General features: G+C 36.2%; 1 protein-coding gene across 3 annotated transcripts in view; it reads left to right on the top strand.

The window, feature by feature from the left end:
* hipk2 (homeodomain interacting protein kinase 2) overlaps positions 1-8,794 on the top strand; it is a 117,806-nt gene extending 109,012 nt beyond the window's left edge. For all 3 annotated transcript variants that reach the window (XM_006633762.3, XM_006633760.3, XM_015353174.2), the window contains exon 15: positions 1,765-8,794. In XM_006633762.3, coding sequence (XP_006633825.3) covers positions 1,765-2,226 — 462 coding nt within the window. In that variant the 3' untranslated portion in view covers positions 2,227-8,794. The remainder of the gene's footprint in view (positions 1-1,764) is intronic.
* Positions 8,795-12,788: the final 3,994 nt, after the last annotated feature.

Here is a 12,788-nt window from a genome sequence, read left to right as displayed (position 1 = left end):
TATCGGTGCTTTTTAATTTTCTTTTGCTTTTGTAACAATGTACTGACAGCACATGATAGAAATGAAATTAAAAGGGATGCAGGAAGAAGAGCCCTTGATATAGAGAAAATTCATAAACCAAATGCTCATATAGCAGGGGGTCGTATATTTCCCTGGTATATTTGCCTCAATATACATCTCCTGGCACTCATGTCATTGAGATATTTTGGATACTACATAAAACACTAGTATAAATGTATAATAATGCTACATATATAATAATTAATATACTATTATAAATACATTATACTATTTAATGATATTTTGATAATACATCATATGTACAGTATGACCCAAATGAAGTACATTTAAACCAAATCAGGTGTAAAATACATATACAAATGATTTTGACTCCCAGCTCTAGATAATCTTTGGATAGTAGGTATTTTAATTTTATGACACATGTAACAGTAAAGGTTAACTTGAAACAATTATTTCTCTCTGCCAAGACCTTCTGTATTCCTGCAAGAATATAAATGAGAGTCTGCTGTGGTGTGCACCACTCAACAGACAGCATTAACAGGATGCATGATGGCATCTCTGAGATAATAAACCATTTAGGATGAGTGTATAATCCATCCACCTAATTCAGGGTCATGGGGGTGTCAGAGCCTATGCCGGCAAGCAAGGTGTGCAATATAGGATACACCCTAGGCCTAGAGAGGATACCAGTCCGTCACAGGGCTCACACAGATACACACGCAGCAGAGCCAGAATCCAATTAACTCCAATCTTTGGGCCGTGGAAGGAAAACAGAGCACCCAGCAAAAAAGCCCATTTGAACAAGGGGAGAACATACAAACTCCACATAGATAGCACTTCAGGTCCAGAATTCAACCTAGGGCCTCAGATTTGCAAGTCAGCAATGCTAACCATTGGGCCACCCATGGCTATATATTTCACTCACAAAATACATTATGTAACAGTTAAAGACAGTTGTTATTCATATCTCTTTTTATGTGCATGTCTTAAATTCATCCTTTTTAATTTCACTGGTAAAACTTATTCAAAACAATAGTATATATTGTTTTAGAAAAAACAAATATGTATGCTTACATTATTCCCTTGAAAGTGTTAAGAAAAAACTTCTTCACACCTGTGCTTTATTTTTTCTTATTTTTTTAGTATGAACTGCGCATTACTTTCCAATTCAACACACTGATGCAGTTTATCCCTCTTTACTGTTATAGGCTTATTCTGTGAATGTAAAAGTCTGTCCTGGTGCTTAAGCATTGCTAATTGTAATTACTTCACACCTTAGAATATGTTGGCGATATACAGGAATAACACAGGTGACAGTTGCACAGGTCTCTTTTGGGGCACATAGTTTCCTATCAATATACAGATACATGAATTTATCATAATTTCATCCAGATTTAAAAAAGGCCAATGATATATTTTGAGCAGGTATAACTTTGTGCAGCTTTTGTTGATCAAGCAGAGACTGAGCCCAGTACATTTTCATGCATGTACAAGCACATAATACTCATAAAGAGTGTGTGACTTCATAGAAGACAAGGTCAGATTTTTAGTACAAATGTATTTTACTGACATACTTTGTCTACACAATTAATGGAATACAGTGATCATTCTTGGTATTTCCACAGACATCATCAATTTGCTAATCAGCACCCCTCATTTATATAGGCAGCAGACAGTATCACTGGGGAAAGCAAGATGATCCAAAGTATGCCTCTTTCAGCTTTTTTTCAATCTCCCTCACAGGCGCAGCAGCATGTGGCAGCAGAGAGGAATGGGGGTCACCGCAGGCAGCAGGCCTACATCACCCCAACTATAGCACAGGCACCTTACTCCTTCCCGCACAACAGTCCTTCGCACACTGCTGTTCACCCGCACCTAGCAGCCGCCGCCCACCTTCCTGGACAACCACACCTGTACACTTATACCACGCCCACAGCTCTGGGCTCCACAGGCACCGTTGCTCACCTAGTGGCCTCGCAGGGCTCAGCACGCCATGCGGTGCAGCACACAGCCTACCCTGCTGGGATCGTCCACCAGGTCCCTGTCAGCATGGGCCACCGTGTGCTTCCTTCACCCACCATCCACCACAGCCAGTACCAGGCACAGTTCGCCCACCAGACCTACATTAGCGCCTCGCCAGCTTCCACCGTCTACACTGGATATCCACTGAGTCCCACCAAGGTGAACCAATACCCTTACCTCTGAAAACACTGGAGCCACACCAACGCTGCTTTAGAAAGAGAACTGAAAAAAGAAACATGCAATCCAATTAAGCTGACATGTTAAACTTGAAGAAAAAAGAAAACTCCTCTCTGAAAAAAGAGGGGGTAGGATTTTAGGATTATTTCTTTTAAAAGGATCTTTAAAAGGGCCAGTGCTTTTATTTTTTTCCCAGGTTTAAAAAAATCCTTGAAGGCAATTTTTTTGTTTTATTTGTTCGGGCAGCCTGGCCTTTGTCAAGGCCTATGGGAAAGGTGGCTATTTTTATTTTTCCCCTTTCTTTTTTCTTAATCCAATATGACTTTTGAAGACAGAGGTCATGCACTGTCCATGTGACCTCTAGTGAGATGGGGATGAGGCGAAAAGGATACCTGCTGCTCTTCAAAGAAAAACAATGGCCTTGAACTGTCTTAACCATTTCCAAACTGTAAGTTGGGTTGAATTACCCATGTTTTGACAGATGACTGGATGGGTTTTTCTGAAAGGAATATATATACTTTATAAATAATTTATAGCTTTTATTTTCTTTTAGGAAAACTGTCTTTTCTGATTTAATTACCTTCAAGGTAGGAATTTTAGCTGGGCCCCTTTAGAATGTAGCAGTATGCACCCTTTTTTGTGAAGAACTTCTCTGAAACCAATAGATTTTGTTTCTATTCTTTAAATGTGATTGCACAAAGTGATTATGATAACATAGGCATGTACAACGTGATCGTCTAGGTGTGTGTGTGCTAACGTCGCCTTGTGTGTGGTCTATCCTTTGCACCTTTGTGCAACTTTAAATACTTCATAGTCTTAGGTTTTGACATTGTTTCCTCGTAGTGCCTTACAGATTTACAGACACAGTTTAAAGTTTACTTCGCTGGAACTTACAGAACCAACAGGGGCTAGTTTGAAAGCCAGTTCATAGCTTGTTATTGTCCTTGTTATAACAACCCTGTTTCAACTTCCAGGTGTAAGCTAAGCATATTAATATAAACATATAAATGTGCATATTCATACATAAAATCATGAACTGCATGATTTACAAAAGTTATCCTGATGTGTTTTTGTATATTATCTCACCATGCTGGTATCTAAATAAGTTTTTGAGAAGAACTGCGTTTGGTACTGAAGCAAAGTTATCAATGTATAAGAATAACCAGCGTTTTATTCTTTACTTCTGTTGAACGTAGTGACTTGCTTGCGGTTCTGTATACCATGTGTGTATATAACCTGTAGGGTTCTGTCACTGTGGTACCAATACTGGAACAATCTAACTGCTTTGAGAGGTACATCCTACAATAGACTGAAGGATAAATCTGCAGATGGCACAGAAGATGGAAGTATGTAATGAAAATACTATATCACCTCTTAAATATGGAATGGTCTATTTAAAAAATATTTTTTTCAGTAATTTCAGCTACCACAGGGATTAACTTGAAATCCAACATATGAAATGAAATATGATAAACAAAACATTAAATTAAAAACATGAACATAGGATAGTTCTAATAGGGAGGCCTGTATAAAAAATACTGGTACTTAAAATAATGCTTGCCTGAAGTTTTTTATTGCTTGGTGGTAGTCGTCAAGGTATTTCCTCACTGAATACATTTAAAATAATGTAAAAAACTGGCAAAAATAAGGTTAAAATAGACAATGTTAAATTATACATGCATACCCACAAGCAATTATGCTTATTAAGCTATTATTGTGGTAGCTCTGTATGTAAAATTTTGAGACAGGAAAATATTTAATACATTTAAAACTATGCTGTATATTTTATTAAATCTAAATTAATTCTGTTGTAATAGATTTGAATTAATTGACTTTTTATTGAATAAGTCTAAATGTAATTTGTGAAAAATAAACTAAACAAGGCAAAAAAAATGAGTTCTAAATTTGCTCCAGTGTTTGACAAAAGAAAGAAATAAGAGGCTGACCTGATACTGTACCTTTCCAGAACCTCTCAGTGGGAGTGAAATAGAATATTTCTGGGGGATTTGTGGGATCAGGGGTCTGATGTTAATTGAGACGGGGTAGAGGGAGAGGCTGAGTAATAAGACGGCTTGATCAGTTGAGGAATTGAGAAGGACAAAGTGAAATTTTGCATCTTTATGGGACTTAAGTATTGCAAGTTGGGAAAGAGTATGTTGGAACATAAAACCATCATGGTACTACAAGATACAAATTGTGTGGGGTGCTACTTGAATGCATATGGTACTCTGAAAGCAGTCTGGGTTAGTTTTATAAAGGTTTATCGTACTGCTTCTGCAGTTTCTTGGTGATGTTAACTAAAAAAATAGAACAGTGCTTTAGCATACACCTGGAAATGTTGTTTTTGTTTTAATTGTTAGTACAGTGATTAGCTATTTCAATCTTGTGTAAGTTTAATGACATGTAAAAGGGATAGCTACATTTTGTGAATTGATGGTTCAAAGCTTGTTGTACTTTCTGCTTAATTTCAAATTAAGCTTTATTTTAACCAGTGTTTCAGGCTTTATTTTTTTCCTGAACTGGGCACATATTAGCAGCTGATTCAACACAGTGATGGTATTCATGTTGGAGACTGTGAGTTTGCGTGTGTTACCCATTTTGTCTTTCATACCACTTTGCTGAAACGTATAAGTAGGTTTGGGAATTGAAAAGGATTGGGGATTGTTTGGTACCATTGTGTTTTACATTGTTGCAGTGATTCTATTCAGTGTATTAACAGCATGAGCTTTGATTTCTTGTAAACACATTTATAATATTATTTGTAATCAACAGTTGATTTAAAATTAACTCTAAGGAGGGATATATTTATCAGTTGTGTAGAGCTGCTGTAAAAAGTGTTCCAGTATCATGAAAAACAGAAAAAGTCCCATGAGTCCCATGTAAGGTACTGTAGGTAAAAGAGACAAAGTTGAGTGCACTGAACCCAGGTTTTATGCCTTTAACGTTATCCCCACACCCAAAGAACAATTAAAATTGATTAGAAGTAATTTATAGCCTTTCTTGATTTTTGTACAATTTCACATTTTGCAGCACCACTTAATTCTTTTTGCAATGATTCCTGGGTCTCATGCAATCAAAAGCTACTGTATCATAAAGTGTATTGTTAGGTAGGCCATTTGGTTTTACATTGTGGAAACAGCCCGGTTTAAGCACACAGTCGAGAAAGATCCTGTTTTGTATGAATCCTGCCTAGAGAGAATCATCTTTCAAACATTCCACTCAGATGATGCACCTGTCCGCTGCACAGTTTGCCTCCCAGTCTGTGCTCATTCCGAGAACAAGCCGGGGAAACAGTGTGGCCTATTTAAGGCTTTTTTTCCCACCAAAGAAATGATAAACTATTAGATTATATTTACCCTCACTACCTGGAATTAACCGGCAATAATATCTTAACTTGTCTGTTTCTGTGTTCTGAATAATTGCTTTGTATTACATGTCACACAACGGCAAAATAAATAAATACTGTACTTGCCAACTATTCTCCCAACAGGTGTTTGTGAGATATGTATGTATCCACACACCAAACAGAAAATGGGGATGCCACAATACAGTTTCACAAAACACATCATCTTTTGTGGGGAAATTGTATACCTTTATTTTCAGCATTCTTTTCACTTCAAGAATGTGATTTCCAGACGTTCAGCATTTATTTCATTCACACTATGAAGTCCCAGAACGTTTTTTTTAACTGAAATTTAAATTGTTTTGGATTTTTAGCGTTTAAACCCAAACCTTAGAAATCTCTTCTTTGTGTTTTTGTTTATTTTTCTAACTATGCAGGACAGATGTATTTTTCTGCATTGTTTTTAGGCTTTAAAAATGTTCGGTAATCATAGCGCTTCATCAGTAATAGATATTTTACATAACTCCCAACATTAGTGCCATAGCAGTTAACTATAGGAAAGATCTTAATCAAATGTTAATAAAAGCAATGAAAGCATTTCATTTTTGTTACTAACAGTGTGATTGTAAATAGAAAAAAATACAAAAATGTTCTCTTTCATTATTAGGGGCCAGTGATGGAAATGCTCTCTTCTCTTATGAAAAAGAGAGTGTAGGTCTTTGTTACTACTGCTGTGTGCTATTGAATAAATGTTCCATTATAAATGCAATACCATCCCAGAGGCGAAGGCAATACTAACAATCATTCATAGCTTGTCTTTATATTTTGGTGATAGTGTGACATCTCTACATTTTCCAAAAGAGAATATGTGTAAAGAAGATTGTGTTTTTGTAATATATTCTTCTGTACTTTCTGAAACACTTTCGTTGTGTGGTGTGCAAGCTATGAGCAGCCCTTTAACCCTACACCACTTAACCTTGTTTTTGTTAAGTGCTAATGCAAAAGATCTGAAACAGTCAATTCATTTTTTAGTACTGAAAATGTTTTCATTATTGTGTTTTGTTCAATGTATCATATGCAGTAATGATTGCAATTTACAGTAATATAGAATTTGTATCTCATGCAGTACTGTAACTGCCCAAAAGTGCTAACAAAAAATTAAATTACCTTCTCTATGTGAACCATATCTGTGAAAGAAATTTCTTAAGGAAAAAGATAACAGCAGCCCTCAATTGATTAATTATATATACTGCATGAAAATGTCCCACTTTACTCTCAAAGCTTTAAGGAGTGATATAAATTATAGTGATGTTTAGTGTTGCCATTTTGTAAAGCCTAGAAAATTTACAGCCATCTAGACTAAAACCAAATGAAACATATAGCTTCAAACATTTCCACTGCATAAAACCTTCAGATTAAATAAAATATCAGTTTTGCTATTTATTTTGTTTTATATTAACTACATACCAGAAAGCTTTGTGTACAAGATTCACTTGGTTTTCTAAGGCAGAATCATTGAAAGTGACCCTTCAAAATGTTTTTAACTGCTTAAAAAAGCATCCTGTTGTGCTGACGAGCCACCTATACAGAAAGCAGAATTATAACTTCAAAGCACATTCTCCTCTTCAGGCTGTGGGTTTGGCAAGTATAGTTCTTGTAGGCAGTGAGGTACAGTAATTACTTAAGATGTTTGACATTAGAGGTCCTTTCAAACCAGTACTTAGACATTCTGAAACACTTCTGAAGGCATGAGTGTACGTGTGTGTGTTTGGATTTCAAGTACTGCTTGTTCCGTTTACTGATTTTTTTTGTTTTGGGAGGGAGAGGGGAGCACGGATTTGGGGTTTGATGCCATCCTTTTATCTCTGGACATACAGAGCCAAATGTTGTAATTTGGCCATTTTTATACATTTCTTAAAAGAACCAAAAAAATTATGAATAAACATCAAAATGCAAAGAGGTTTTGCTGAGGTGCACTGTGTTCATAGCTTCTTATCTTTTTGAATGAGTGGGATGTGATTTTACTTGTTCTCCCTGTGTTCTTGGAAGTCAGAACTTCAGTGTTGAGTAAATTAGCAAAAGAAACTTTATTTAAAAGTCAACTCTGTGATGAATCCTTGAGCTTTGCTTTGCAAATGGCTTCTGCAATGGCTTTTTGTGGCATTTAATGGGTACTTGCACTTCTTGTTATCCAAAGGTATGTCAGCATCCCAGTATGTCACAGGGATACGCAATAACATCCAAAGGTATGTCATTGGGTATCCCTGATGGCAAATACTCTCGTCTGTGAAAAATGTCAGGCTGAGGCCTAGCTGTTCACAGTCACTGCTAGTACTATATTAACATTCAGACTTTCCTGAGGTCATAAAGAAAAATGAAAGTGATAAAGTTAGTCTTTTCATTACTCATCAACCAGTCCTGCTGTTCTGTTAATCTCCAGTAAACCTTTAGTCAATAAACCACACACACAAAAAAAGAACAAAATATTTTTCTATTAACGCCTCACAGCCTAAGAATGCATCAAACCCTGACTGTGTTTCTGTCCATTACTGTATGGTTTCTGTATGAAGTGTTATTTCTTGTTTATCTTTGAAATCTATTGTGTGCAGCAGTATTTTCCTGTATAATTCGCTGTGTTGTCCTTCTTACATTTTTGGGGTTTTTTTTTGGTGGGGAGGGGGGGTGAAGAAGTGTAATGTCTCTTTTATCAGTTTGATGATGTAGAAATATATGTATCCTATTCCTTAGTCTCATATTATAAGTATGTTATGAGAATGGATATTTTACTGGCTTATAGAATGTTTGAAAAATAATAATAAATTAAATTCTTAACCAGTTGAGTACTTGCTACTAAAGGCTTGTGTTACCATTAAGACATTGTGTGCTTCTCTTAATAATCATTTTCGTTGTAGAAAAATGGAGTGAATTTATATTAGTCTTCAAACTAATAATAGCATTGTAAATTTACAGAAGATTTTAACTGAAAATTCGTTATAGAAGAATATAGTTCTTTTAATTGTTATATTTACTAACTGTAGGGTGAGAAGGGGCTCCCGTTGTGGTGAACTATGTTATAGCTTGTTATTCACTGTTACTTTTGATCATTTTTTCGGTCTCCAAGGTGAATCGAGTTATTAATCAGAATTTGTATGCTCACATATGCATATTGTATATGTGTAGAAATGTAATCACACTTTGTCTTGGATTTACATTAAACTGTTTTAAGTCACAGCACCTGTCTCTTGTCATATTTGTGTAAATGTTGTAAATTGTTGTAAATGTTCAATGTGTGCAGTGCGTGTGTCTGAGAAAATCAGTGTAGCATGTGGTACAGGATAACTGTTGGTACAGTACTGACACAGTGCCGAGAAAATGTTTGTGAACCCTAAAGATATATATAGAAGCTTCATTGTGTTATCATTATACCCTTTTTGAATCAAAATCAGCCTTTATGTTAATATCCAATATGTTTTATAGTAACCAACTCTATGTCTCTTGAAACAATATGATCTATGAATATAACAATGGTTAAATTAAAGTGCTGAATAATTAAGGTAGTGAAAAGTTCACCTAAGAAGTGAAAAGTTAGCGAACCATGGCTGGTCCTAGCTTTTTGGTGGCTGTAGGCAAGATCTTGGAAAAGGGCCCCCCCAGATCACGATTTGTATATAAACTGCTATTATTAGCTCCCAACAAAACCTCATTTTACTATTTAGAACAATTAAATAAGTGAATTATATAAATAGAAAATGTATTAGCAGCTTTGAAGAACACATAATAAGTTACAAACAAGAAAAAAAATAATACAATTTATACGGATAACGTATTTTAACATTGAAAGTCATAAATAGGAACATTAATAACAATGAATAGCTATAAACAGGATCTCTGTTACTTCAAAATTATAGCAAATCATAACTTACAAATTACTACATTAAGACCCTTGTAGAAAGGAATTATAGAAATAAATATGTAATTAAGAAATAAGTGCACTCAATAACAAGGGAGATGAAATCAGAAAGTCTGAGCAGATGGGAAAATTCGATAAAAAACATTCAAGAAATCAATTTGCCTAGATTTCTGGAGGCAAAATCATCCATTACATCTTCATATGATAGTAGTCAAACCACTGTGTGACTGATGCTCATGATGGCAGTCCACTGAGACGGTCATGTGCCATGGCTGACCTCAGGCATGTTTCAATCAACAAGCTCTGAAAAGCTCCTTTCTGCTCCTGCCGCTGTCACTGGGAGAGTGACTGCAACCTGAAGAGCTACAGGTTGGTTTTATAAAACCCCAAATGCGTTTTTAATGCCATAATGATTACGTATAATTGCTGAACAGTCTTTTGTACTGCATATTTGCTTTCATGCTTTTGTTTGGCTGGGCAGTGCCAATTTATAGCCAGGTGACCCACATGATATGTATGCAATTGCTTGAAAAGTGTTAATTGCTTATAAAACACCTCCAGTAGTATACTGTACATGTCTAGCTTTAAAATGTGGCTTGTTTACCATTTACTAGTGACATGGATCTGACAGACTCACAACCAAATTGATTAAACTCTGTTTTGAGATTGCTAATACTGCTCGTCTTTTCTGTGCTTCAGAAACATGTAATTTTGATTGTTCAGTTTTTGATCGGGCTTTCTCCATTAGGATAATCCACAGCAGCAACAGAAAGATACTATAGTGAATTCTTTGCTCAAATTTGAATGTGGCAATTAAAATGTGTTTTACATTGAGGGGGCCTCTGGCAACAAACAGTTGCCTAGTTTGTCTATGCCAGGGCCGGCCCTGTAGCAAAACCTTTATTTTTTAATAGTTCAAGTAAGATCTTGGAGGCTCAGTTTGGAAGGCCACACCCTACCATATATACAGTAAGGATCAGAAACTGTACATTTGGTATTCACCATACAGTGTGTGGAAACAAGTCATGCCATGATCTAAGTTCAATACCACAGTCATTCTACCCAGGAGCAGTCATCCTACCAAAATTTCTCCAAGAACTAACCAAAAAATCATCAAGATTGACTTCCAAAGATCTACAGGCCACGTTCATCTTTGCTAATGTGACTCATCATAACTCAACTATCAGAATACAACTGAACAAGAACAAGAGTGGTGTTCATGGAAGGGTACAAAGGAGAAAACCACCGCTCTCCAAACAGAAAATTGCTGCACATCTAAACCAAAGAGCACATACTGTACAGTAGATGCTCCACAAGGCTTCTGGAGCAATATTCTCTGGACAGAAGAGTCAATAGTAGACCTTCAATGAGAATGTTATGTTAAGGAAAAACCAAACTCTCCAAACCAAGCTTCCAAGCAGGAAAGCTCTTCCCAGCCATCAAGTATGCTGGTGGGATTGTGATAGTTTACCTAGGACTTTGGGGTCAATATCCCTTCTCTAATGCACAGAGTCTTAAATGACAAAGCATCAATTTGTATGAGCTGCAGGAAACAATTGTATGCTCTTGTTATTCAATACATGACATCCATATCTGCAGAAAGAAATGAGTTTTACAAAGCATAAACTGCAGAAAGCATGCATAATGGTTAAAAAACATAAATATCTGTAACTAATGTACCTATTTTCATTTATACCTAAACTATTGTAACCATTAACTTACTCATATGGGGTAGTGTTACTCTCTGTTGACAGCACACAATAATGGTTTCTCAAACCAAGAACCTTTATAAACATCAATGAAATGCAGCATTCATAACATTATATTTTGCATATAAGAAAGGCTACAAATGTGAAGAGGATATTCTGCCCATTTATCCTTTTTGGTAGCTAGTAGTTAATTGATTCAAGGAACTCTTAATGTTTCTTGAAAGAACCCAGGGGACTAGCTTGTTCCATACTCCCACAATCCTTCCATGTAATTTCCACTTGTGCCCTCTGTGCCCTTGTGTTTCACTGTTCATTCTGAATAATTCCACAGGGTTGACATTGTCAATGCTTTTGAGGATGATAAAAAAACATCTACCAGGTCCCCTTGTAGTCATAGTCTGTTCAGTACTAAAAAAAGTTCAGTCCCTTCAGCCTGTGAGTGTAGGACATTCCCTCAAGCCCTAGAATATTCTGTTTCTGGTTGCTCTTCTCTGGCCAAAATTGTACACAATATCCTAAAATAATTATATTATATCAATCCTAGCAGACAACTAGCACATGGCAGAATGCAACATGGATGGGACGCCAGTCCATTGCAGGGCACACAAACTGAAACAAAGACACTCACACTTGGGCAGTTTTCACAGAAGCCAATTAACCCACTCCTGTCCTTGGACTATGGGAGGAAACTGAACACTTAAACGAACATGGGGAGTACATACTGTACAAATCCATGCAGATAGTCCAAAACTGATATTGTATTAGCACTGACATATTGTTGTAAACATTTATGTCATATATGATTTTTATTTTCAGTTGCAAACATTCCAAGTTTTATGGGGATTTGTAAAATTGTGAATCATGTTAAAATGTTAATGTAAAATTTAATATGATACATGTCCTTTTTCATAAGTAGTCTTGCTGTATTTTTATAGAGCCTAAGCATAAAATTAATAGAAAACATATGAAAGAATGTAACTTTAAAAGTTTTTCATGTCAAATTGAGGTTCTTTTTGATAGTTACAATTTAGATAAGGTAAGATCACATTATTAGCCACATACAATTTCCTGCATTAGGAATTTGTCTTTTCATATACCCCAGCTTGCTCTCATGCAACACACAGAGAGAGAAGCTTGGTGTCAGAGCACAGGGTCAGCCATTGTACAGCACCCCTGGAGCAGCTGGGGTTAAGGGCCTCGCTCAGGGGCCCAGCAGAGTAGGATTCCCCTGCCAGCCATGGGATTTGAACCAGCCATCAGCACTGATACTTAGCCACAGAACCACCACTCTGCTCATTTGGTTTGTGGTTTTAAATTCAAATATGCTACAGCTGATCTATGCCTAAATACAAGCTATAGGTACTGAGAATTACAATATACTGTACAGTACATTGATACACCCTAATTGGTAAAACCAATTAAAAGTATTTTACACTAGGAAGAAAGGTGTACAAATTTGTGTACCAGATTGTATTTTGTGATCTTCACTACTAGGTGTTGCAAAGGACTTTTTACAATTGAACACTATGTTGAAGCCTCACAATGTCTTATAGCTGCTGAGGTATAACATACTGTAGTGAACACCGTATATTTATAGCTGAGAAAA

The sequence above is a fragment of the Lepisosteus oculatus genome, chromosome 7 (assembly GCF_040954835.1).
Source record: "Lepisosteus oculatus isolate fLepOcu1 chromosome 7, fLepOcu1.hap2, whole genome shotgun sequence".
NCBI lineage: Eukaryota > Metazoa > Chordata > Actinopteri > Semionotiformes > Lepisosteidae > Lepisosteus > Lepisosteus oculatus.
Note: the sequence above shows the minus strand (reverse complement) of the source record. Positions and strands in the feature narration are given on the sequence as shown.